General features: G+C 35.7%; 3 protein-coding genes across 11 annotated transcripts; 2 read left to right on the top strand and 1 right to left on the bottom strand.

Moving 5' to 3' along the window:
• Positions 1–2,634: 2,634 nt before the first annotated feature.
• Positions 2,635–3,138, top strand: LOC147789976 (uncharacterized). The gene has a single exon (XM_087129418.1). The coding sequence runs from the start codon at positions 2,635–2,637 to the stop codon at positions 3,136–3,138; it is 504 nt and encodes a 167-aa protein (XP_086985544.1).
• Positions 3,139–11,466: 8,328 nt separating this feature from the next.
• On the top strand, positions 11,467–12,045 carry LOC111807245 (uncharacterized). Its single transcript, XM_023692886.2, has 2 exons — positions 11,467–11,757; positions 11,845–12,045. The coding sequence occupies exons 1-2, from the start codon at positions 11,529–11,531 to the stop codon at positions 11,871–11,873; spliced, it is 258 nt and encodes an 85-aa protein (XP_023548654.2). The 5' UTR covers positions 11,467–11,528; the 3' UTR covers positions 11,874–12,045.
• A 10,432-nt stretch (positions 12,046–22,477) lies between these two features.
• On the bottom strand, positions 22,478–27,405 carry LOC147789975 (uncharacterized). 9 transcript variants are annotated; one of them, XM_087129480.1, is made up of 4 exons: positions 26,474–27,405; positions 23,756–25,682; positions 23,335–23,381; positions 22,478–22,807 (listed from the first exon to the last, which is right to left on the bottom strand). In XM_087129480.1, the coding sequence occupies exon 2, from the start codon at positions 25,318–25,320 to the stop codon at positions 24,553–24,555; it is 768 nt and encodes a 255-aa protein (XP_086985606.1). In that variant the 5' UTR covers positions 25,321–25,682; positions 26,474–27,405; the 3' UTR covers positions 22,478–22,807; positions 23,335–23,381; positions 23,756–24,552. The 9 variants fall into 9 exon arrangements, with proteins under 9 accessions (XP_086985606.1, XP_086985605.1, XP_086985600.1 ...); XM_087129479.1 differs by having other exon boundaries at positions 22,478–22,687; XM_087129476.1 differs by having other exon boundaries at positions 22,678–22,811; positions 23,501–25,682.
• Between the last annotated feature and the right edge of the window lie 536 nt (positions 27,406–27,941).

The raw sequence follows: 27,941 nt of genomic DNA, 5'->3' as shown, positions 1-27,941 counted from the left end.
AATTAAAAGGAATATCGAAAATTGAGTGGTTGAAGCTAAAGCAGCTATTTTCGAAGTAACATAAAGAAAAGCAACTAGAGTGGGAGAGTCAGAGTCTAAAAGAGGATTCCTCACTTCTTTCTCTCATTGAAAACCGTGCATGAAACTTTCATTCCTCACTTCTTTGTCTCATTGAAAATCGTGCATAAATTTTTTATCTCGCACGGCTCCTAAGCTAAGTGATAAAAGAAAGAAGAACTCGTCTTCTTTTATGTTTTTTTTTATTACCTTCATGCCTATCTATAAGACCCAATCCATTTAATTTCTAAAAAGAATTACCGTGTGCCTATACCTTTTTAGTGGGTTAGACATGCATACATTCATCCTGAAATATTACAAAATCAACCGGATTTTTGTCCTAAAGCTTAGTAGTTATTTAATTTTTAAAATGAGAATCGTGCATTAAAAAAATATATAATGAAATTATTATAAAAATTTTCAATCCATTTTAAACCCTTCATGGTCAATACAAAAATTCAATACACTTGTTTACAAATTATGAGATGTTTAATGAAGTTTACCCATGACTATGTGGACAATATGGATGTCCTAGGTCAAAATCCCTATATGGCTACAAAGCTCTTAAGCACACCTGTATCTCGACGTGTAGTATCAATCACCTTAAAAAGGATATCAATCACCTTAAAAAGGAAATGTTGGAACGAGTGAATATTAAAAATACTTATTAATTGGTCAAGTCCACAAAATGGTAGACATATTGAATTAGCTATAAGAGTTATTTTCACTCATGCAAATCAAAGAACAAGATATCATATAAGCAAGAGTTCATACTTACTCAGGACTAAAATCGAGTCGCATATAATCATGTGAAATATTGTCTCCCTATGAACATTCATCCTCACTCACATGTCTTCCTATGAATAATTTGGATTAAATCATTTGTAACAATTAAAAATGCGGTCATATAAATCGTGTTAACAGGTTAAAGCACCCAACCTTATCCATATACTATAAACTCGGTTATTACTTGAACACAATCCTCTTGTAAGTCAATCAGATGCTATTCAATATTACATAATTTTTATGAAATAGATAATATTAAATTGTGAATAAAATAATAAAAATTATTATTAAAAATTAAATAATTAATTACTAGGCTTGGCATAAATCCTAACCATGTGAGAGGTGGTTTTTCATTCCGTTCGACCTTCGTTTGATTGCTTTTCATCCCCATTTCAATGTTAAGCCTATTGTAACTTTAATTAGGTCCAACTAGAGAAAATTTTCAGAAATTTGAAGCACCAAACAAACATGGGGGAGGCATACGTGACCAATTAAGTAACCATTTATCAATTTCCTTGAACAATACTTATACGGATCGCTTGGATGTGCTAGCATGCGAGCATAACCTGACATAGGTTAGATTATGCATGATTAGGGTATTAGGTGAGCCGTTTGTAAAGTATGTTATGTTTTTTGTGGCAAATTATTGGAATGCTCTTAGTATGAGATTTTTGAATTGCATGTTGTATGAGATATTTCTGGTGTGCTAGATACTTTGTTAGGTTGCTATGATTTATGCTTGAGGTGATTGATGGATGTTATCTTCATGTTGAGCTTACATGATTATTTTGAGAATATAATTTATGCTACAAGTGATTGATGAATGTTTATCTCTCTATTGAGCTTGCATGTATACTTAGAAAAAAAGTTATTTATTCTAGGTGATTGATAGCGTTATCTTCTTAATAAAGCATGCCTAATTGTATTGAGTTAAGAGTAGGGCACTAGAGCAGGGAGGGTCTTACATTCACTTGGGTTAGAACATTTCCACATATCATGTTTCGATTTTTACAACAAAGAGATTGCTCGAAACTTTGAGGCCTCCACATAAGTTTTAGGTAGCTGTAGAACCTAGACTCGAACTCCAGAGAAAAGCATGTGAAAACTTATTAAAATAAAGATATGATAGAGTCTACTGTTAGGAGCAATACAAGTTGTTAGCTCTGATACCAATTGTTAGGATCGCTCAACAACGCACACACTCGATGAAGATGAACACAAAAAATAGGAGAGAGAAAATACAATGAGGAATATTAGCCAAAAGTTTTATGATTGATGACTTTAGGTATGTACAAGAAGATAGAATACATAAAAGAAAGACAAGTACATTTTGAGAGCACTACCTAATGGGGTATATATTGTTGAGATATGATTCAAAGTATTCAAAATGAAATATGATTTGAAGTAGTTGAGATATGATTCAAATATTCAAACTACCAAGATTTTAGGAGATTTTAGGAGATTGTTAGTAGATTTGAATTTATCTAGATTTGCATGATTTACTATTTATGGTATAGTGTATTAGGTATAAATACTGGAATTGTGTAACCCTCTCGGCATTAAGTCAGTAGACATTAATAAAGCACTGCAGCTTCTATCTATTCTCATCTATTCCTATCTCTTTCACTATCCCTCCTTCTAACAATTTTGGTATCAGAGCCAGGTTCGTTCGACATGAGGGCGAGTGATTATTTTCTTTCACAAAACAAAAATGGCAGTAGCTGGTTTTTCTTCCTCTGCACCGTTGTTACAATATTTAATGGTGAGAAATACGAGTGGTGGAGCATCAAGATGAAGACCTTGCTCAGATCGCAGGAGCTATGGGACTTGGTGGAGCACGGGTTTGCTGATGTATTAGAACCCACAATAGAAGAAAAGGAGAGACTAAGAGAAACCAAGAAAAACGATGCCAAGGCTCTATTCATTATTCAGCAAGCAGTTCATGAGACTATTTTTTCACGAATTGCAGCAGCAACCACATCAAAGCAGGCATGGTCAATTCTACAGAAGGAGTTTCTAGGAGACTCAAAGGTCATGACAGTGAAATTGCAATCTCTAAGACGTGATTTTGAAACTCTACTCATGACGAATGGCGAATCAATTGCTGATTTTTTGTCAAGATCAATGGCAATAGTCAGTCAGATGCGTACCTATGGAGAGAAAATTTCAAACGAAACAATTGTTGCAAAGGTGTTGAGAAGCTTGACTCCAAAGTTTGACCATGTGGTGGCCGCCATAGAAGAAGCTAAGGATCTATCCATACTCTCCATTGATGAACTGATGGGCTCGCTTTAGGCTCATGAGGCAAGAATCAAAAGAGCATCAGAAAGAAACGAAGAAAAGGCACTACAAGTGAAGGAGACAACCAATAACGAAAGAGAAAATATTCATTTAGCAGGTAGAAGTCGTGGAAGAGGAGGATTTCGCAACTTCCATGGTGGTCGTGATAACAGTTGGAGAAGTGATGGACAGAGACAATTCAATTAACAAAGGAATGTCATACAATGTTACCATTGTAGAAGGTATGGTCACACAAAATCTGATTGTTGGTATAAAAATCAACAAATGAATTTTGCAGCAGAGAATGAAGAAGAAGAAGAAAAGTTGTTTGTGGCGTGCATGGATACTAATCCGAAAAAAGGTAGCTTATGGTTTGTTGATAGCGGATGCTCGAACCATATGACAGGCACCAAATCCTTATTCAAAGAGCTTGATGAGACGCAAAAGATTAAGGTGCAACTTGGAAATACAAAAGAGATGCAAGTTGAAGGAAAAGGTACAGTGAAAGTCAAAACCAGTCACGGTAAGATAAAACAATTAGATAATGTTCAATTTGTACTTGATTTAGGGTACAATTTATTGAGTGTTGGACAATTGATGACCAGAGGACACTCAGTTCTATTTGATGATAACACATGTGTCATCACAGATAAGAAATCAGGCTATAAAGTTGAAATTGTCATGACTTCAAATAAGATGTTTCCACTTGATGTTTCTAACATGGAGGATTTTGCTCTTACTGCTAGCATGAAAGATGATTCAACATTATGGCATCTCAGATATGGACATCTTCATATGAACGGCCTGAAAATACTTAGGGATAAAGGTATGGTTTTCGGATTACCAAGAATTGACTCAACTAATTTATGTGAAGGATGCATTTATGGCAAGCAGACTAGAAAGTCCTTTCATGTTGGAAAAGCTAAAAGAGTTTCACATTATCTAAAACTAATTCATGCTGATTTATGTGGGCCAATGCAAACGAAGTCCTTGGGTGGAAGTATATACTTTTTACTATTCGTTGATGACTATAGTTGCATGAGCTGGGTTTACTTCCTACAACATAAGTCAGAAACTTTTCAGAAGTTCCAGATTTTTAAAGCTATGGTAGAGAACCAAAGTGGCTGTCACATTAAAGTTCTTCGCACAGACAGAGGTGGCGAGTTCATATCTAAAGATTTCAATCTCTTTTGTGAAGAAGAGGGCATCCAAAGGGAATTAACAGCTCCCTACACTCCAGAACAGAATGGAATCGCTGAACGAAAAAATCGAACTATTGTGGAGATGACAAGAAGTATGTTACAAGCAAGGAGACTTCCAAACCAATTTTGGGCCGAAGCCGTAGCAACATCTGTTTATCTATTAAACATCTCACCAACAAAGGCGGTTATGAATCGAACTCCTTATGAAGCATGGCATGGAAGGAAACCATCTGTAAGAAATTTACGAATCTTTGGTTGTGTTGCTTATGCTTTGAAACATCCTCAAACTCGTCAAAAGCTTGATGAAAAATCTGAAAAATGCATTTTCATTGGCTATTGTACTCAATCAAAGGCATATAAACTATACAACCCCGTTAGTTAAAAGATTTTAGTTAGAAGAGATGTAATATTTAATGAAAACGTGAGTTGGAGTAAAGAACAGGAGCAGCAAAAGATTACAGTTGAAGTTTCCCCAAATGAAGAGACAAGGGTCAACTCCAGTGCATCTCCCAGTGGATCCACTGCAACACAAAGTGTGTCAAATTCATCATCTTCAGCATCACTTAATAGCAATTCTTCTCTTGAAGAACTTTCGGATGAGACACCTCCAAGGAAGTATAAATCTTTAGCTGACATATATGCATCATGTCAGTTTGCTCTTACTATTTCAGACCCTATGAATTATGAAGAAGCAACTGAAAAAGAAGACGGGAAGAAAGCCCTGGCAGTAGAGATGCAGTCCGTTAAGAAAGATGGAACATGGGATATGGTTGACCTACCAAACGAAAAGTTTTATGAAGATTTACAAGAAGAGGTTTATGTAACACCGCCAAAGGGATTCATAAAGGAAGACAAAGAAACAAAGGTATACAAGTTGAGACAGACATTGTACGGGTTAAAGCAGACATACTTACGAAGGCCTTGTCAGAAGAAAAGCTTTGTACTTACATCTGCAACTTTGAATCATGGGGGAGTGTTGAGATATGATTCAAAGTAGTAGTTGAGATATGATTCAAATATTCAAACTACCAAGATTTTAGGAGATTTTAGGAGATTGTTAGTAGATTTGAATTTATCTAGATTTGCATGATTTCATATTTATGGTATAGTGTATTAGGTATAAATACTGGAATTGTGTAACCCTTTAGGCATTAAGTCGGTAGACATTAATAAAGCACTGCAGCTTCTATCTATTCTCATCTATTCCTATCTCTTTCACTATCCCTCTTTCCAACATATATATGGTTTCAATTTACTAAATATAGCTTCCAAAGATTTAAACCTACGAGAATATCTCTATCAAATTTTACCAAATATCTACTATATATATCTCTATCAGATCATTACGAAATATCTTCCAAATATATTTTTACCAGATGTAGGCATCAGGCTTAATATCCCAACAATCTTCCACTTAGAGACTAATCCATCAACCGCAACAATCTCTGGTCTAGTCAACCCCAACAATCTCCCACTTGGAGACTAATCTAATCAACTAAGAATTTCATTCTCGATCTGTACCATACCACTTGCGGCTTTGCACAACCTCAATGTTCCAACACCAACACAAAATGTTTGCTGGATTCCTTGCACCTTCTATCTTCTCCAAACACATCACCATCTTCCACTAACCTCCGAATGAAATGGTATCGCCTTCTGTGTTTTGTCTTTGAATGATAGACCGGGTTCCTCGCCAACTACATGACACTAACTATCTACCTGAAGAATCTTCTCACGCTGCTTCTTGCCTAATTCTTCTAGATAGCCTGTCATCCATATCATCTCCTTTCAAGCTTCAGCTATTGCCACGTACTCAGCCTCAGCAGATGAAAGAGCAACGCATTTCTGAAGCCTAGACATCTCATCATTCATGGCTTGCTCCCACTTAGTTGTATTCTCCAACTGTAGGGCCTCATCAAGAGGCTCTCGTTCCCCTTCATCAGTCACCAATCAATAGTGTAAAGAAAATACATACCTATCTGGTACTCTGATGGCTCTGGATGATCTTTTCAACACCTACTCAGGTGTTCACTTGCTCCGCTTTTGGTTCTTCAGCAACAGTCTCAGGGGTTTCTTGAGTATCTGCTACAACATCACTAGGTGAATCTTTCAGCAACTCAACCTCAACTCCCACTTGCTTCATTGTCCCGGTATCTTTCTTCAATTCTCTGGCAATTCTTGTGAAGCTAACTCGTTTCTGCTTGCTCATAACGTAGTTCTCACAACGACCCACGTCAATAGATTTCAGACCTTATAAAACTCCTTTCGCAACCAGCATCTTCATTCCTTTCACGCTCATATGTCCAAGTCTATTGTGCCATAGACTTGAATTTGAAGCAATCTCAGCAACAACAGCCATGTTCATACACCCTGCAGTGGTTTATAAAGTTCCAGATTTTATGTCACGTGCTACCACCATAGCACCCTTCATAATCTTCCATGAACTCTTCCCTAACTTTGTTGCATAACCTGTGTTGTCCAACTGACCAATAGAGATCAGGTTCTTCTTGAGACTAGGAATATATCTGACATTCTTTAATGTCCACTGATTTCCTACCTGAGTTTTTATGCAGACATCCCCTTTTTCTTCAATCTTTAAATCTTTGTTGTCGACAAAATACACTTTCTCGAAATTTCCAGACTTGAAATTTCTAAATAGCTCTTTATTTGGAGACGAATGAAAAGATGCACTTGAATCCAAAATCCAGGATTCAATCGGACTGTCCACGCTGAGGATTAAAGCATCCCCAATGTCTTCTGCTGAATTTACCAAATCATCATCTTCTGATTTGTGATTCTGCTTCCTCTTTGTACAATCTACCCGAAAGTGACCTTTTTCTCCACAACACCAACACTTTACGTTTGGTTTGTTTGGATATTTTCCTCGGTTCCTTGATTTTGATCGCCCATTGATTGGGCCCTTTGATTTGCTTCTTCCCCTTCGATTAACACTGAGAGCATTGCTTGATGAATCTCTGATTTTCCGTTTGCGAATACTTTCTGTAAGAACTACATCTCGAATTTCATCGAATTTCAGTTTATCAGATTCTCGTGAACTGCTGATCGCGGCAACAACAGTATCCCACGACTCGGGTAAAGATGACATCAAAATCAATGCTTTAATTTCATTCTCGAAATTAATTTCCACCGAACTCAGTTGACTTGTAATCATATTAAATTCATTTATATGACCAGCAACAGATTCACCTTCAGACATTTGTTGATTAAACTGTCTCCTCTTCAAATACACCTTGTTCATAGCCGACGGTTTCTCGTACATATTCGACAACGTCTTCAACATATCTGACATTGTCTTCTCCTTGATGATGTTGAACGCCATGTTTCTGGACAGCGTCAATTAGATCAACCCTAAGGCCTGACGATCCTTGAGCTTCCACTACTCCATGGTTATACTATCCGGCTTCACCCCCAACAGGGGTTCGTGAAGACCTTTCTGGCACATACAATCTTCAATTTGCATCTTCCAGAAACTAAAATCGGATCCATCAAACTTTTCAATTCCAATCTTTGAACTTTCCATCTTCACAGATCGTGGTGAATTTTGTCTCGCTCTGATACCCGTTGTTAACTCTGATACCAATTGTTAGGATTGCTCAACAATACACAAACTCGATCAAGAAGAATACAAAGAACATGAGAGAGAAAATACAATGAGAAATATTGGCTAAAGGTTTTATTATTGATGGCTTCAAGTATGTACAAATAGAATACAGAATGAAGAGAAGTACGTCTTGACAGCACTGCCTATGCCTATCTATATATATGGTTTCAATTTACTAAATAGAGCTTACAAAGATTTAAACCTACCATAATCTAACAAATATATCTCTATCAAATCTTTACCAAATATCTACTATATATATCTTAGGATTGTACAAGATCTTTACGAAATATCTTCTAAATATATCTCTACCAGATCTAGGCAGCAGGCTCCATATACCAAAGGTAGGTTTCTTACTTAGTAATTTTATACTCATATGATTCTTTTTGGTAGGTTTCTTACTGAGTAATTTTATACTCATATGATTCTTTTTTTTTTTTTTTTTTTGGTGATCGTTTACTACTAATCGACCTAGGGTAGCGTTCGGGAGCTGTGCAGTCACAAAGAGGTTGTTCCAAGGCGTCAACCCTTTGTGTATTTTGGGGTTTGTTACATTGTTTAAATTTGTATTTCGTTTGTCGGTCCATGTTTATTAACGAACTTTGAACAACACTATTTTGTAATTTGTTTTAAATTTCCTTTTTAAATATGATGTTATTTGATTTTAAATTGCCCAAAATTTATCGTACTTTTATCGTATCTTTTTCGTCGCGGTCCAAGATTCAAAGTTTCAAAAATCGGAACATGATATTTTAAATTGACCATTACATCTTGATTTTTACATTTCCTTTTTAATTTGATTTTTAAATGCATGCAAAGATAAGTCACCTTGTAGTCCAATTATTAAAGATAAAGAAATATCTCGACATATGTACTCTATATGATTGCTACTTAACCTAAAGTCGCTACTGTATACATATCATAGATGTTTTATGCAGAAATATTTCATTCAAAACTTTATCATAGAAACATAAGCTTGGTCTTACATGTTTCTTAAAAGGCCTTTAAATAAAATAATAAAAACTGAAACTAACATAAAGTAAAAATGTCTTATACTCACCTATATGCTACTAAATGGAAATGCAAACTAACCTGTAGTCTACTAAATTCATATTGCAAACTACCCTATGCATGTGTCACAGTCTCTTAGGTTGTGACGTCATCGTCAGCCATACAGGGTTGCCTTGCCTTTACGTGGAAAAATAAGAGTAGCACATGACTTGAGTATTTTAAGAAATACTCACTAAGTGGCCCCTATCGAGGTTAGATGCAAGCATATACAATCATGAGAGGAACCTATCATATCAGTCTATATTCCTACGATGGATATCCTAAACGTGTAATTGGATGTGTATTTACTATTCTACACACGGTCCACACATACGAGTATGGACCACCAGTTAGTTTGCACACCTCCTAGGTCCTTTTTTTGTGGGGCGAGCATTCTCTAATAGTTGTTGATACCGGACACTCGTTAGGAATAACGATCATCATAGCAGCATTATGGTGAATATAATGATCATTTTCCTATTTGTAATGTATGCGTCCGTACCATCATAAAAGGAGAAGGGATATCGTCCCCTAATGCATGATCACACAATGATGCATAAGGTCCCAACATTTTTTCCTTTCATTATCATGTATAACAACTCTTCTTGCATTTTCCTTTATATCATATCATTTTATCAGAACTTCTATGTATATGTCGGGGTTGTGCATTATGTCAATTCATCATATTGCATGCCAATCATATTATATATCATTCATGTCGAACATATGTTATATCATAAACTTATTATGTCTTCTAACGTATCAAATCATATCATGCACATATCATATCATAACATATATCATAAAACTCACATATCATAACACGAGCATGTCTTCAAATAAATCTTATAACATATCATATCCTAAACATATTATTTCATCACATACATCACAACACTAACATATCATAATGTACACATATCATTTCATATCCATTCAAATATATGAGCATATGACACATGCAAAGCCACGGGACGTGTTATCATACAATATACAATTATAACCAAACCGATAGTAAAGCCACTTAATTGGTTGGCTTTAGCAGGTGTTTTCCTAAATTCGAGTACGATTACTTTTCGTCCCTTGAAATTGCTCCAAGTATTGCCGGTTGTCGTTTCCTATTAGAACGTCCATCTCATTTCGTTAGTGACTCAAAATTTCTTAACTCAACATAACTTTAATCGAGGAATTGAACCTTATACTGACCTTAATTGCCTTAAACAATGTCAATTTCAGCTTTGAGATGGTCGGATCATTGGAAAATGGGCAATTTCCCGTTACTGAGCCGAGGGAGTGATTTTTGAGCTGCGAAGCCAAGCTGAGACGTGTAAGCAGAAGGAATTTCTGGCTGCAGGTGCAAAATATGGTGCAACGAGGTACTGACACATGTATAGGTCGAGTCGGGTAGAGGCGCGGGTTACTGCAAGCATGGGGGTCAAGTGTCGTGAATTTAGGCTGCTGCAGGTTGCAGGAGGCTTTCGATTTACAGATCTCGGCCTGGTGTGCAGGCTTGAGCCGAATGGATATTTGGGTTGCAGCAAAAGTACATCCAAAACTAAGGTTATCGAGCTTACCGTGATGTATCCCGTACACTTGCCTTGTTCTTCCTTTGCTATAACGTCCCTTGCATTGTGTCCACGTGTGTCTTTGCTGGTTTACGCTCGTCGAAAAAATACAACTTTCTTCTCGTTTTCCCCTCGAAAAAATACAATTCTTTTCTCGGTGGTGGAGGTCGTCGGGGCGAGCGTGGTTTAGTTGGGATGTGAGAATCTCTTTTTTCTTCCCACTTTCCAAATCTAAGTCTTATCGTTTTGTATTTCAATTAGTTGGTTTGGTATAATTTTGATTATTGGTAGCCTACATAATTCATTTAGACTTTAATTATAGATTCTTAAATTTTATTAATAATAAATTTCCTTCAACATGGTATCATTTTATTTTTCTCAAATTCTTGTCTACATCTACCCGATGTAATTATTTGTCCAAATTCACATACAACCACATTCCCTTAGATTATATTTATTGGATTGGATTTACCTAAGTTTTTATGCTTAATTTCCGATCTAAAACACAAATTATTCAAACTTAAAATTCTTATAATTTAAGTTCTAATTCAAATCTAGATAATTGCAACAAACGCTCGCAATCCACCTCTTGAGGCCCAGCGTCCTCCACACTTGTTTCTTACTAGTCCCACAATCTACCCTGGCCAGTATATGTTTTCGATATACTTTTGAGTGAATTACATTTGTAATACCTAAGATTTGGAGTTGGTATTTATTTGGTGACATAAGTTTGGAGATTTGAGAGGAAATTTGGTTGGTTATGGATAGTATTGGTTATAAATGAAAGGCATAGAATTTGTTGTTGTATTAGGGAACCAAATATATGGCCGAAAATAAGGGTATTGATCTAAATTTAGGTTTGGTAGAAGCTTATAAAAGGGTTGCTAAGGTTTTGAAACACTCATCCAGTCGCAAAAAGAAGCATTGGAAAGGCAGAAGAAAAAGCATAAAATAAAATAAAATAAAATGGCGAAGAAGATGATTGCAGTGTTGTTGGTGTGCGTTGTGGTGGTGGGTGCATTGCAGGTTTCGAGTGCCACTGAAAGCGCGAAGGAGGCCAAATATGAGGCTAAATTTGAAAACGAGTATAGGTTATGCTACGAAAAATGCGAGAAGGAATGCCTTGAAAAGGGCAATGGCCAAAGCTTCTGCGAAGTTAAGTGCGACGAAGATTGTGGTGAGAAAGAAGCCGCTGGTATGTTCTCTTCCTTTTTAAATCATTTTTATTTTCTCTTAATAATTAATTGATTGATTGATTATTGTATTTGTATTTGTTTCACAGATAAGCTACACATCAAGGTGAAGAACTGAATAATGGAATGCAAAACAAAGAGGGCTCTTAACCTTCCAAGGATCTAACTAATAATTGTATTCATGTTTAAGCTTGCAAGATGGACTTTCATAAACCTTCTTTCTCCTCAATTTTTGAGAATGTGATATGATTCATGAATGTTATCTCCATACGAGTTATTTGTTCGGTTCATCGTGCATGCATAGTTGTATTGAGTTAATAGTAGAATGCTAGAACTAGGATGATTTTATATTGATGTGGGTTAGAACATTTCTTATAAACCGAGTATCTCAGAATGTAATAGACTATTATAGGTATAGACAGTAATGCACCACAGAACCATAATAGGCCAAGAAACTAGCCGAGATAGTCTTGGGGATGAGAGTCCAAAACTTGAACGGCTTAGATGTCCAAAAATCCTAATTACTTCCACAGCATCTATATCCTCTGGTATCTCATTAACACCTCTAGTAGTGTCATTGTCGTATTCATATCGTTGAGCTTGGCCAATTTCAGATAGGATGGTGCATTGAGGAAGCTATTATCATGTGAAGAAATGGCTTTAGGTGCGACTTCGTAAACCCATCTTGAGAGGGTGAGGGACTACATAAATAATTTAGCTCGAAGGGTCGTGCGCCAGATAATTTGTGCGGTCACTAAAAAAAGGAATTTCATATTCATCCGCTCAAAACATTAGGAAATTCCAATAATTGCTTTGATAAAAAAAATGTTCGTCCCTTTTGTAATCAACTTTAAATAACCTTCTTAAAACACTGAATGCGAAATATACTTACATTTAAACTTTTTAAAACATAACCTTCATCATTTAAAACATTATTTTCTACATGTGTCATGGTCTCAAGTTGTGATGTCGTCATCAACCATATTGTTACAACGTTCTATTCTATTTTTGAAATTTGCTTGACTTGTCCCTCAAAATTTGTAACGACCTACACGGTGTAATCTACCAAAATTATAGATCCTAATTTTTTATTCTATAGTTTGTGCTCGATGGAGGGATTTTTTATTCTATGGTAGTAATCAAATTAAATTATATCAAATGATATTTAAACAAACAAATAAATTTATACCATGAAAATATTCAAAAATGCTATTATTTTTCTAAAATCTAAATATCATTTTTTTTTGTCCTAATGTTATGAACTCTGTTTCAATTCTTTTTATTAATTTTAAATTTTAGAGAAAAAACAAGCTAGGTGTGGTCCTCCTCATGCCAAAAGCATTCGAAAGAGCATCTGGCCTGTCCACTTTGCACTAGAAGAGGGTTGTTCTCCAAAAGTTAATCTTAAAGCCAAAATGGTAATCATCTCCCTAAATAGGCAAATGATAAATTCCCAAATCATTGTCCTTCGATTGGTAGTGCACCCACCGTCACGAGCAACAAAGCAGCCACATTCCTTATCATCTTTGGAACCAAATTTTTGTTGGGTCTATCTATTAATGTTGGACATGAGGTAAATATATAGAAGAAAAAAAATCCATGTGCCAAATATTTTCATATTGATACAACAATGTGACGAAGAATAGAAACGAGAATGATACTTTCATTTACAGTATTGAGTTCATAATATTGATCTAGGTTAGGTTATGGACCAATAAAAAATGATTTTTATATTCGAAGCCCATTAGAAAGTAGGTACAGTAGAAATCATACATAAATCGACTCAAAGGCCCTAAAAATGCTATGAGGTGTTCAAAAATGGTTGAAGTTAGTTGAATAGGAGGATCACTATGACTATAGTGGTAAATTTACCAAGGGCGAAAATGATTTATTTGATATTATGGATGACTGGTTATGTTTTTGTAGGTTGGTCTAGTCTATTGCTCTTTCCTTGTGCCTATTTTGCCGTAGGAGGTTGGTTCACAGGTACAACTTTGGCAACTTCATGGTATACCCATGGATTGGCAAGTTCCTATTTAGAAGGATCAACTTCTTAACTTTCGACTCTTGCTAATAGTTTAGCACACTCTTTGTTGTTACTATGGGGTCCTGAAGCAAAAGGAGATTTTACTCGTTGGTGTTAATTAGGTGGTCTGTAGACTTTTGTCGTTGGTGTTAAAATGGCAAGCCGGGGAGTCGCCGGAAAAGTCACCGGAACAGTCACCGAAAAATACACTGGAAAGCAGTCGGGAAGCTGCCGCCCACCACCCACCACCGCAAGCCTCCGCGTCGTCCAAGCCACTCAAGTCGAAGGGCTTTTTGCATCGCCGCTTGAGATGTGGCGTCATCTGAACGGGCCACGACAGCACAGGCGTCTCGGGTCGAGGTGCTGGACAAAATGCGGTTTGGGTCGTGGTTCGCAGGTCGCTGGTGATGGTGTTAATATAACACATGCGGAAGCAATTTGGATCTTAGGCACAATAAGTACATCAATTATAGTAAACTAGCTAGCATGTTCAAAAGCATTCAATGAGTTTGAATACTAACCTCAAATTCTTTTTTCCTCACGGTCTTCCCTACTATTCTCTGGCCTTAGAACAGGATTGTGGAATCGAGTGAGTGACTAAACTTGATAGGAATTTAGTATATCTAAAGAGAGAGTTTGGAGAGATTTTCTCAAAGTTTTTCAAGAAGAATTTTTTGGAGAGATTTTCTCAAAGTTTTTCAAGAAGAATTTTCATGTACCTTTGATCACTCTATTTATAGAGTCATATTTGCATGTTCATGCACATTTGAGATTGCCAAATTTTGACACTCAAAATTCCACTCAAATTTGTGGGATTATGTGACAACCATGCAAGTTTGAGTTAACCAAATTTCGACACTCAAAATTCTACTCAAATTTGTGGAGTTTATCGGGCAAACATGCAAGTTTGGTTAAACCAAATTTTGACACTTAAAATTTCACTCAAATTTGTGGGATTATTTGTCAAACATGCAAGTTTGGTTAAACCATGTATTGACACTCAATATTTCACTAACTCAAACATGAATTTTTCCGGGGTGAAATCAATTTATTTTAATTCAACAATTAATTTCAAATCAAAATAATATTAAATGATTAATTAAACAATTTAATTAATATTTAACATTAAATCAAATGCCAATCTCAATGAATTCTGGCACGTATGGATCATGAATCTCTATTCATAATTAAAATATTTAAATCTTATTTATATATCTCTAATTCTCCCTTTTTGTTTAATTCATAATTGAAACAAAATGCGGTTAAATATATCGTACATATTTAGCATATATTCCCTAGTTTGAATTCGAACACTTCGAACTCACTCATCACACTGTTCTAAGGTTTAGTTCGATATGAGCTAGCAAGGGGACCTAAAGGACCTACAGATCATCGGCTCCAACGATCCGAGATTAACCGGCTAAACTCATTAACCTTGTTAACCAACATTCGTTAACTACTAGGACACTCCACTATAGCCTAGTAGTTGCACTCCTCTCACTATAGATATATTTTTGTCCATTTGATATAACCATGATTAGTAAGTCGATCTTTCACAGGTTGTTCGTAACTAGAGCTGGGTCAATTTACCGTTTTACTCCTAAAGTTACATCTTGTTCCTTAAGTCCGGGACTGATCCTGTAATGAACAATTGGTTTGTGGTCCAACCACCAAACCGAATCCCTCTCGGGCCAATGAGAGGGTGGGGCCCCTTGTTCAAGACCTCGAGTCAGTACTTAAGGGAACAACCTCTCTACTATCCCTAAAAGCGGGTAGGAGTGAATTCCATCTTGCACCCCACGTCCCCTGCCATTCACCCAGTCTTACCCCTGAAATGGGAGGCCTATTGAGTTGGCGAACTAGAGCCACTCTCACCCATGCAAATCTAAGGATAATTCCGAATACACAGGAGTTCATGGTTAGCTCAGGATTGAAATCGAGTTACCTAGGTTATCGAATGAAAAGAAAATTAGTCTCAACAGTAAACGACATTATAAAGTGAGAGTGGTTTTCTTCATGGTCCGATCTTATGCAATACTCATTGCATAGGACACCCCCACTCACATGTCTCCACATGTACAAGTGATCACATTGTTTATATCAAATACAAAAGTGGGCCGCATCCATAGTGTCCCGAGAAGAAAGTACTCAGCCTTATCCATGTACTATAGATCATTTTCACTATATACTTGAACTTGATCCACTCTTATGTCTCTACATATAGTTCAAGTAATCATACTATAGTCAGAGTGTTCTTAGTTTATTGGATTTAGATTAATGATCGTAAAATTCACTTTATTCAATAACAATCTTTATTGAATAAACATCAATAATAACTTTATTAAAAACAGAATATATTTTGTTTACAAACTATGAGTTGTAGGACGTAAAACCCAACAGTTGGCTTTTGGGACGAGATGAGTTTGAGACTCAGTTTGGCAGGCTGGACCTGTGCCTGCTACTTATTTACAATTTAGTGAACGGTTATACATAGTAAAACTAGATATGGTAAATGACATATAAAGTAAATTGTCATAAATAGTAAATAATATAAAAAAAGAAAAGGTATATCGGTAAAGCTGTATAGGGTAGATAGTTATATATAGCAGAGGTTATATTGGTAAAACTATATATTTGGTAGATAGTTATACACGTAGATGGTTATATCTGGTAAAGCTATATATAGTAAGCTGAACCATATATATATATTCACTCAAGCCTAGCTTTGAAAATATACTTTTATGGATTCTCTGTATTCTCTCTTACTGTATATACTTGGAGTCATCAATACAAATCTTTTAGCCAGAGTTCTCCTTGCATTTTCTTTATCTGTTCTTTGTATTCATCTAGATCAGGTGTGTGCGTTGTTTTGCGATCTTAACAATTGGTATCAGAGCTAGGCGAAATTCACCACGATCTGTGAAGATGGAAAGTTTAAAGATTGGAATTGAGAAGTTCGATGGATCCGATTTCAGTTTCTGGGAGATGTAGATTGAAGATTATCTGTACCAAAAAGATCTTCACGAACCCCTACTAGGGTGAAGCCGGATACCATGACCACAGAATAGTGGAAGCTTTAGGATCGACAAGCATTAGGGTTGATCCGGTTAATGTTATCCAGAAACATGGCGTTCAACATCAAAGATGATTTTTAATGATAATTATTTTGATTTATATAATTATTTTGGCGTTCAACATCCAGAAGTTATAAAAGATCAATTTATAAAGAATGATATTGAGAGAAAGCATCGTGGTAGTGACCAAGATGACTTTTAAGGATAATCATTTATATAAAATGTCTCTCTAAGCTAAAGTGTTTGAGGGTCATCTAGAATGTCTAGGATTACGAGACATGTCTCATCTTCTCTAGGGCAAGTGGGAGAACATGTTGGGTATAGAGTATGCCCTAAGACACATGTCTCACTAGTGGGAGATTGTTGGGATTTATGCCGTAAATCCTCATAATTAATTATTTAGTTTTTAACCATAATTTTTATTATTTTATTTGTAATTTAATTGTCATTCATGGTATGAAAATCTAAGGTCATTAATGCAATCTTGAACCGTATGTGGTTGACATACAAGAGGATCGTGTTCAAGTAATAACCTAAAGAGTTTATAGTATATGGATAAGGTTTGGTTTGTTACCTTATCCTGGAAACACTATTGATATGGTTCACTTTGTAATCGTTACAAATGATTTAATCCAAATCGTTCATGTGGAGACATGTAAGTGGGGTTATCCTATACAATGAGTTTGTATAGGACTAGACCAAGAAATATTTAATCTATTTTTATTGAGAAGATTAATATTTCACATGATGATCATATGCGACTCTCGCTGGAAAACTTCGAAAACTTCTCTCTTTCCTCTATCCTCTTTGTTTTTCTCTTTGGAAGGTGCTTTGGGAGCGTGCCGAGATCGGAGATACAGAAAATATAGAAAACTATTAACATATAATCTCCTATATAATATCTTTCTTACTATGACTCGAATATATGAATCTGACTTGGGACAAACAAGCCTCTTGAAAGACAATTCTCAAATATGGGAGGAGAAAAAGTCGAGAGACAAAAATATGAGATTAAATGTTTATTTAATTCAAAATAAAATATTTTAGCATTTAATATATTAATGTGGGTACAGTATATATTATTTAAACACATAAAATTAAATATATATTTTCTTTACGTTTAATATATGAAATATTAATTTGAACTTACCGTTATAAATTTTTTTTCCAGATTTGAGTTCGAAATCTACCTATTTCTATTTTATTGTTCGGGGAGAAACTTAAGTTGAAAATTCATATTATTTAATTTCCTAGTTTTAATTTAAAATCAATATTACAATTTAAAATTTTATATTTTAGTAGACGTTTCACGTCTTTTTCTTAATTAAACAAATACATTATCATAAATAAAAAATAAAAATAAATAATTCAAAACTCTACTTTCTTTATTCCACTTCAAACTCATCCATTCTAAAAAGTTAAACAAGTAGATTTCATCTAGTTAAGCAAATAAATTTCATCTGGTATGGTAACCACAAAAAAAAAAAAAAAAATAATAATTAAATAATTAAAACAATAATTTTTCCTACACTACTCCCCACTAACTCCCTCCCTCTCCCAACTATCTCTCCTCAACCAACTCTTCCATAAAAAAACTCAAATCAGAATATTGGATGCATCCTAGGTTAACCAGATTTGCAAGGAGAGCTGTAGATTTAATTATTGGAGAGAGATCTTGCTTTGTTATTACTGGTCATATTTCGGATCTCTTTTTCATTTGTCCCAATCAGATTTCCTTTTTCTTTATCTCCTTTTTTTTTTATCTAATTAATCAGAATAAGATCTCTTGTTCCCTGCCCATTTATTTAGATTTTGGTTATCAGGTTATAGAAAATTAACCATCACTGAGGCTAATATCTGTCCATAAAAAAAATACAGAACAAAGGGAAAAAATGAAAGATTAAGTAAATACAAGACAGAGATAAAGAAAAGATTCTGTTTTGGTTATGAGGTGATAGAAAATTAACCATAAAGGCTAAATACATAAATAGAGAAATAGAGGGAGAAAGAGGGAAGATAAGAAGTAAATACAGGATAAGGAGAAAGAAAAGATTCTGTTTAAAAAAAAATTAACCATAAATAAGAAAGGAAAGATTTGGTAAGAAAAAATTATCTATGATATCTGTGAATTTAAATGATAATAAAATTAAAGGAAAAAAAGAAGGAAAACAAGATAAAAGAAAGATTTGGAAGAAAGAATTAATGATAATCCAATGGAAAAAAAAACAAGATAAAAGAAAGATTTGGAAGGAAGAATTAATGATAATGGAATGAAAGAAAAAAAAAACAAGATAAAAGAAAGATTTTGGAAGGAAGAAAAAATAGAAAGAGAAGACCAAAGCCAGCTATTAATAAACTCAAAAGAAAAAGAGGAAATATCTAAAAGAAGAAAAAAAATAAATAAATAAAGAGGGAAGGAAAGAAAGAGAGGAGAAAGAAAAATAAATAAATAAATAAAGAGGGAAGGAAAAAAAGAGAGGAGGAAGTACGGAGGGAATGAAGAGAAAAATAAAAAGGAAAAGTTCCGGGTAAGAATCGATCAAAATTGACCAATAATATGATTAAGTAAGAATCGATTAAAAATTGGTCAAGAATATGTCTTCAACAAAAGATTGAGAGAAAAAATAGAGTACAGAAAGAATATTAGAAGACAAGAAAATAGTCACTCGAGATAAAAAATAGAAAATGAAATCTTAATATAAATAGAATATCTATATATATTTAGATGTATATTATAACGTTCCAAGACTTTATCCATGCAAAGTCTTTAATGCTCGCATGAAGTTTAGCACATGAACTATGGTAAGAGTCAGAGAATTGAACATGAAATTGATGTCATGGATTCTTATAGGTTGGTTTGGATACAAAGGGAAAAATCAAACTTTCGTTAAGGATGAATTGGTGACACCCTTACAAGCTAATCAGGTAAGTGGTTTTACTATAGGATAGGCTAAAAATTGTATGAGTTACGATGATGTATGAACTATATCGTACGATGCGGTATATGAGTTATGATGATGTATGAGTTATGATGATGTGTGGGTTACGATACTTGATGTGCGCCGTATATATATATTTTGATGAATGTTGTACTTGATATGTTTGATGCACTTTGTGGCAATATGATGAGTATGATGATTGCGTGACGTTTACCTTAATATGATGATGTATTCCATATTGAGCATGTTATATGATGATGAGTGTCATATTGCATCATGTCATTAGATCGACATAGGACACAACCCTTAGAGCGTGAAAATGATATTAATATAAATATCCACGAGTATGTGTTACCTAGAGTAACAAAGAGATGAGACTAGAGGGTTGTGTCAGAAGAGACATTATGATGGATTTAGAGGGACCTCATGCATATTGTATGTTCATAAGCAGACGGCTACTTCCCCTAGAGATGATGAGTGCAGACGCTCACCATATGATGAGCGCGAATGCGCACAGGTGCGAATGCACACAGATGAGGGTGTTCATGAGGCGCATGACACTATGGGGTTCCGCTGACCTCCGGACGTCGCTACAGATTAGCTTGACCAGAGGGTCCAGGGGGTGTGCGAGCGCCCTGGGGATTCACACTCGCACGAGTGAGTCGTGTGTAGGGAAGTACTACATATCCAATTTGTTCGAGACTGGAGGCCACCCCTAAGATGATTAGAGATAGGTCCCTAAATCATGATTGCATGTGTTTGCATTTGCATGGCAGGGCCACTTACTGAGTATTCTTTGAAATACTCAGGCCGTGTGCCACATCATTTTTTAGGTAAAGGCAAGGCGCACTTGTACGGAGGACGGCGGCATCGCGAGCAGAGACTGTGGCACGTGCATAGGGTAGATTCATATTTAAATTTCTAGTCTTAAGTTATAATAGGTTGTTTTGCATTTCATTGTTTTAAATTATTTTGTATTTGTTTTTGTTTTCTCTAAATTTCAGTATTTCATATTTAAACACGTAAGACCATGGCTGTGTTTTGCAGAGAAGAAGTTGTTTTAAACGTTTTTTTGAAGTTTACGTTATCAACTATGTTCATGTAAGAGTTATATTTCCGCATTATAGATGAGCACGAGACGTTAGTAGCGACTCTGAGTATGTGGAAATTTAGGGTCGTTATATGTATTTTCTTAATATAAGTTCTTTCTTATCCATTTCTGCACCTTTTACGAAGTCATCTATTTTTCTTGACTCGGGCCAAAAGCTATTAAAAGAGATATAGGCACTTGACTTCTCAAATTTGCACCAAAAGAGGGTCGTTCCCCAAATATTCCTTAAAGTTTTATTTGTTGAGGATTATTGGGAGTGAGTCCCGCGTTGGTTAATTTAGTGGAAGATCATGAGTTTATAAGTGAGGAATATTATCTCCATTGGTACGAGGCATTTTGGGAAGCCCAAAGCAAAGCATGAGCACACTTCTGCTCAAAGTGGACAATATCATACTATTGTGGAGAGTTGTGATTTCTAACATGGTATCAGAGCCATGCCCTAAACTTAACCATGTCCATGTCGATAAAATCCATTGTTGAGGATTGGGGAAGCCCAAGTAAAGCCATGAGAGTATTTTAAGAAGTACTCCGTAAATGACCCCAATATTGGGCTCGTGAAATGCAAACACATGCAACATGGTTTGAACTATCATTAATATTGGGCTCGTGTAATGCAAACACATGCAACATGGTTGGAACTATCATTCTTTCATTCTCTTAGGCGACTTTCCAATTTTTGAGCTAAATTAGATGTGTAATACTTCTCTAAACACAGCCCACACGTGCAAATGTGGCCCCACCAGGTAGGCTCGCACATCGCCTTGGCTAGCACTCGTTGGCGGGCTGTTGCCGAACACCTAAAGAAAATATCGGTCGTTGTATCATCATGACGAACATAAGTGTCATAATCAGTCTTATAGCATACACGTTCATACTCATCATAATGGGGAAGTATTCTGATTCACGTGAACACAGTTATGCATGAGGTCCCCATACTTTTTATCATGGCATAATAAATGATAAATGATGCAAGACAAACCTTCATTCTTTCATAACATATTAAATTTGGTAATTATACTTACATAATTCTTATACATGATTTCATACATGACTTGGCATAGGGACGTTATGCATTATAGATTTTCTTATTTCAAAACATATTATGGCATATCATAGTATATAATAGCATAACATAACATATTAAAGCATATCACACATATGACACACTACAAACAAATAATGAATACATTAACATACGAAAACGCTATCATAGACTTTTTATAGCATTTTTCGTACGTCGTGACAGCCCATGTTATTAAAAGTCTAGGACTTTTTATAGCGTTTTTTTATAGCTGTAATATATGCTATAATATAGTATAAAACTATAACTTATATACATTGTTATAAAAATATTTCATAGCATTTTATTAAAGCTATAGCAGGTTGAATATAGCTAAAATATTATGTTATCTTTTAACTTATTATAACATTTTTTAATGCTATAATATAGTATTCATAGCTTAAGCTATTTGATCATTTATTATTTAATTATCATTTCATTAATTATATTTTGATAAAAAAAAAAAAAATCTATTCATGTATTCATTTTTAACTAAATCCACACACAAACAATTCATTGCAAGTTAAATACTGTAATTTCCATTCACAATTGAAACTTCATCATCTATTTACATTACAGAATGAGTATTCAGTAATTTCGTATAATAAAAAAGTTCTTCAAACAATACAAAATAAAATATTCTCCATTATTTGGATCGATGCTCGATTGTCTGGGATTGCTTCATGCCTTTGTATTCTAAGTCTTCTATCACCTTCCATTTCCTATAAATAACCAATAACCCAATAAAAAGAAGGTAGCATGTGTACCTCTATATGTGTAGGTTATAGGCTTCTCGCTCCTTCCTCGTGCTAACCTTCTAGTACTGAGGAGTTTTTCTAGGTCTATCTACAAAAAAAAAAAAAAAAGTTCCAATGGACTAACCTTACTCTATTTCATAACTTTGAGAGAATTTTAAGCATCATAGGGCGGTAAACAAGCTCTCAAAACCATCACCTATGATATGCAGCAATGTATTCTAAAAAATATGACAACACAAAAAAAATACTAAAATACTAAGGAACGAAAAGGAATAAAAAGGTTTTTCCAACCCATCATAAATTAATCCAGCAAGCTTCATCTAGGGATGGGGTTGGAATATGAGAATTTAAAAGAGTAATAATAACATAGAGAAAAAACAAGCAATAGAATAAGAAAACATATGGTTTTGGAGGTCTTGTGTCTTGGCTGAATGTTTGAACGACAATCATTTTACGAAAAATAGAAATAATACCACAACAAGACAACTAATGAAAACAAGTTCAACCATGCAACTTAGCCACAATATCACAACACTTCAATGAGAGATAGTGCACTTACTCTTACAGTTGCTATACAGGTTATAGGTTACATCGATAAGCAAGATTCTTACTTCGACAAATAATGTGACATAATGCATTCCTCCAAGCTCTTGTCCACCTACATCAACTAAAGTAGGTGATGATGCATTTAAAATTTCAAATAAAGTTATCACAATATAGGAAGATTTGAGTCCAAATAAAGTTCGAAGTCGAAGTGAAAGTGAATTAGAATAATACATTGCATAAAAGCTTCAAAGAGAATCCTTTCCATGTGAGCTTACATTTATGAGACTTAAGCATGTGAACGACCACAACCAAAAAAACTATCTACGATTAAATAGAAGCTGCCAAAGCAGCTCCTTCAAGCCCCAAACCAGATCTTTGCTCAAACTTGTTCAACACTAAATCATAACGAAATTCATCAACTCACAACATTGTAGGGTAGACTGCGCTAATTAAACAGATAGCACACAAAAAGTAGAGAAAACGCACCAAACAAACCTTGCTCCCCTTGCTCCCAAGTCTAAGCAACTCCTTGGTCGAATCCAGAGCTTCCTTCAACGACGCGAGGAGAGTTTAAGGTTTAGGAAAACTTCAAAACTATCTAATACTTCCTGCAAAAAGTTTATTTTCCCAAAACCCATACGGCCATAAAAAAACCTGTTTGAAGTTATCCTTATCCAGTACTTCTAGCTTGCCTGCCAAGTAGGCGTCAATGATTGCTAACACAAAGAAGCCGAGCACTTTCTGTTGGGATCGATACCAGTTGTTATGATCGTACAACAACGCACACGCTCGATCTAGATGAACACAAAGAACAGGATAGAGAAAATTGCAAGGAGAACTCTGGCTAAAAGAATTTTTCTTTCTTATGACTTCAGGTATGTACAACAAGAGAGAGTACAGAGAATAGAAAGTACATTTTCAAACCTCTACCGGATGGGATATATATATGGTTTAGTTTACTATATATAGCTTTACCAGATTTAGCAATCTACTATATATAGCTATTTACCATATATAGCTTTACCGGATATAGCTTTACCAAATATAGCTTTACCGGATATAACCGTTGACCAAGCTATAAATAAGGGGCAGGCTCCATAGCCTAACAATTCTCCCACTTGGAGACTGATCCAGTCAACCAAGAATTTCACTCTCAAACGATCATGAATGTCTTCACTGCACCATACCAATTGAGGTTTTGCACAACCTCAATATTCCAACATCAACACATTTTGTCAACATGTTTGCTGGATTCTTTGCACCCTCTATCTTCTCAAAACACATCACCATCTTCCACTAACCTCCGAGTGAAATGGTATCGCCTTCTGTGTTTTGAATGATAGACCGGGTTCCTCGCCAACTGCATGAGTCTCAGGAGTTTCTTGAGTATCTGCTACAACATCACTATGTGAATCTTTCAGCAACTCAACCTCAACTCCCACTTGCTTCACCTCTGGTTTCTCAGCAAGAGTCTCAGGAGTTTCTTGAGTATCCACTACAACATCACTCTGTGAATCTTTGAGCAACTCAACCTCAACTCCCACTTGCTTCACCTCTGGTTTCTCAGCAAGAGTCTCAGGAGTTTCTTGAGTATCCGCTACAACATCACTATGTGAATCTTTCAGCAACTCAACCTCAACTCCCACTTGCTTCACCTTAGGTTTCTCAGCAAGAGTCTCAGGAGTTTCTTGAGTATCTGCTACAAGATCACTCTGTGAATCTTTGAGCAACTCAACCTCAACTCCCACTTGCTTCACCTCTGGTTTCTCAGCAAGAGTCTCAGGAGTTTCTTGAGTATCCGCTACAACATCACTATGTGAATCTTTCAGCAACTCAACCTCAACTCCCACTTGCTTCACCTTAGGTTTCTCAGCAAGAGTCTCAGGAGTTTCTTGAGTATCTGCTACAAGATCACTCTGTGAATCTTTGAGCAACTCAACCTCAACTCCCACTTGCTTCGTTGTCCCGGTACTTTTCTTCAATTCTCTAATAGTCTTTGTGAAGCTAACTCGTTTATGTTTGCTTATAATGCAGTTCTCACAAGGACTCATAACAATCTCCGCATCAAATACACCTTGTTCATAGCCGACAGTTTTTCATACATATTCGACAGTGTCTTCAACAGACCTGACGTTGTCTTCTCCTTGATAATGTTGAACGCCACGTTTCTGGATAGCGTCAACCGGATCAGCCCTAAGGCTTGTCGATCCTTGAGCTTCCACTGTTCCGTGGTCATGGTATCAGGCTTCACCCCCAACAGAGGTTCGTGAAGATCTTTCTGGTACAGATAATCTTCAATCTGCATCTTCCAGAAACCGAAATCGGATCCATCGAACTTCTCAATTCCAATCTTTGAACTTTCCATCTTCACAGATCGTAGTGAGTTCCGCCTAGCTCTGACTTCCGCCTGACTCTGATACCAGTTGTTGGGATCGATACCATTCGTTAGCTCTGATACTAGTTGTTAGAATCGCACAACAACGCACACGCTCGATCTAGATGAACACAAAGAATAGGATAGAGAAAATTGCAAGGAGAACTCTGGCTAAAAGAATTTTTTTTATTGATGACTTCAGGTATGTACAACAAGAGAGAGTACAGAGAATAGAAAGTACATTTTCAAAGCTCTATGGGACGGGATATATATATGGTTTAGTTTACTATATATATAGCTTTACCAGATTTAGCAATCTACTATATATAACTATTTACCATATATAGTTTTACGGATATAGCTTTACCAAATATAGCTTTACCGGATATAACCGTTGACCAAGCTATAAATAAGGAGCAGGCTCCATAACCTAACACTTTCTTCTGTTGGGGAATAGGTTCTAATCTGTTGGGGAATAGGTTCTAATTTGTTGGGGAATAGGTTCTAATCGCCACAATTGCCTAAACATAGTGGCTATAACAAAACAATGGGGAAGGGAATCATCATTAGACACAGTAACCAATGCCAATCCTAGATAGAATATTAGACAATGGTGTAAAAGAGACAAAGCATATCACAAATATTTGTAATGGCATTAGATATAGCCAATGTCGTACGAACCCCATTTCCGCAGCCTAACATATCTTCTCTAAGCAGCGGTTTAGAAAATCTTTCCTTCATCATCTCAATCTCTATAGCCCCACACACCATTAAAAGATGAATACAATTTATATGGAGAAACCGCATAAAGGAAAGAGGATTAAAATTACCTGATGATGAAGATACTTTCTTCTCCACCTTCCTATTAACAACATAATTTTTTTTACTTTATCAGGAACATTAAGTCTAATACAATCGGGTCCGTCAGCTTTTCGAGTGGACCAACTCAATGAAGAAGGGGAAGATGAGTCCTCATAGCCGCTATGACTGTGCTCCTCAATCCCTGTGGTCTCTGAAGTAAGAAAATCAGAGCACGAGCTACTCTCACGTCCATGTTCTTCAATCAAATGGCCAAACGTCTCATTTTCAGGCACAATGTGACCAATCCCTTAACTCTTTTCAACCGACACTCCTCCATTAAAATTTTCCCTCTTCAATCACAACCATGACACAAAATCGAAGCAACCCACTTAGACTCTACCCACTAGAAGCCTTATCAATCAAAACCCTTCCACAAATTAAGCTCAAAACACAAATTTTCGACCGAGATTCCAACACCCAGAAAGCCAAATAAAAAAAAATGGGGTTCAAAATGATTTAGAGCCATCGTTATTAAAGCTAAAAGACAGAGAAAGAAAGCCATAAAAAACTAAAAAAAAAAGAAGAAAGAAGTAAACCATGAAAAAATTGAAAAGAAAAATACTGGTTCATCTCACCTTGCCCTTTGAAGTGGACAACACATATCAAAGCTCTTGGCCGAAAGAGCAACAAATCTGGACTGAATGTATATACCCGAAATAAATTCCTTTATGTTTAAATTCATAGACACTTAAAAAGAGCATAACAAAACAAATTTCCTTCAAATATCTACCTTATTCCACAGTTCCCACAAACACATTGAACATCGAAAAGCCTAAAACAACATGAAATTTCATTGATGCAACTATAAGGAACTCCACCCATTATTTCAATCATCCAACTTCTTCCCCCTCTCCCTTCTTCCCCCTCATCTTCATCTGACCCTACAAACCTCTCCTTTATCTTCTACGTTGTATCCTTCGCCGCCTCCCATTTCCCTTCCACCGTCCTCTTCGCCTTCTCCCCAATATTCTGCACCGTCTCCGTCGCCTTGTTCGACCCCTCCTTCGCCATATCCTCCGTCTTCTCCTTTATTCCCTTCGCACTTTCCTTCGCTCTCTAGCTCGTACTGACATGGTCGATTAGGGTTTTGAAATTTTGTAAAAAAGAAATGCAATCCAAATTGTTAAAATAAAAATGGGCTGGACAGCTTGAAGGAAGGAGCAACGAAATAGAAAATGAATGACAAATAAAAATAATAAAAAGAGCCCTAAAATGAAATTTTGTTGAGCCGACCTGTGTTTTTTTTGTAAGGACTTTTATAGAGTCATGTGAAAAAGGCTATAAGGAAATGCTATTAAATGTACCATTTCTTGTAGTGACACGTGCATGGGCCACTAGGCACGTGTCATCATACATAAAGCAATTCTTCCAACCAAATTGATAGTGGAGTCACTTACTTGACTGACACAGTCCGGATTATAAGGAATCACTACAAGA

The sequence above is a fragment of the Cucurbita pepo genome, chromosome 12 (assembly GCF_057944985.1).
Source record: "Cucurbita pepo subsp. pepo isolate OVF chromosome 12, ASM5794498v1, whole genome shotgun sequence".
NCBI classification, from domain to species: Eukaryota; Viridiplantae; Streptophyta; class Magnoliopsida; order Cucurbitales; family Cucurbitaceae; genus Cucurbita; species Cucurbita pepo.
Note: the sequence above shows the minus strand (reverse complement) of the source record. Positions and strands in the feature narration are given on the sequence as shown.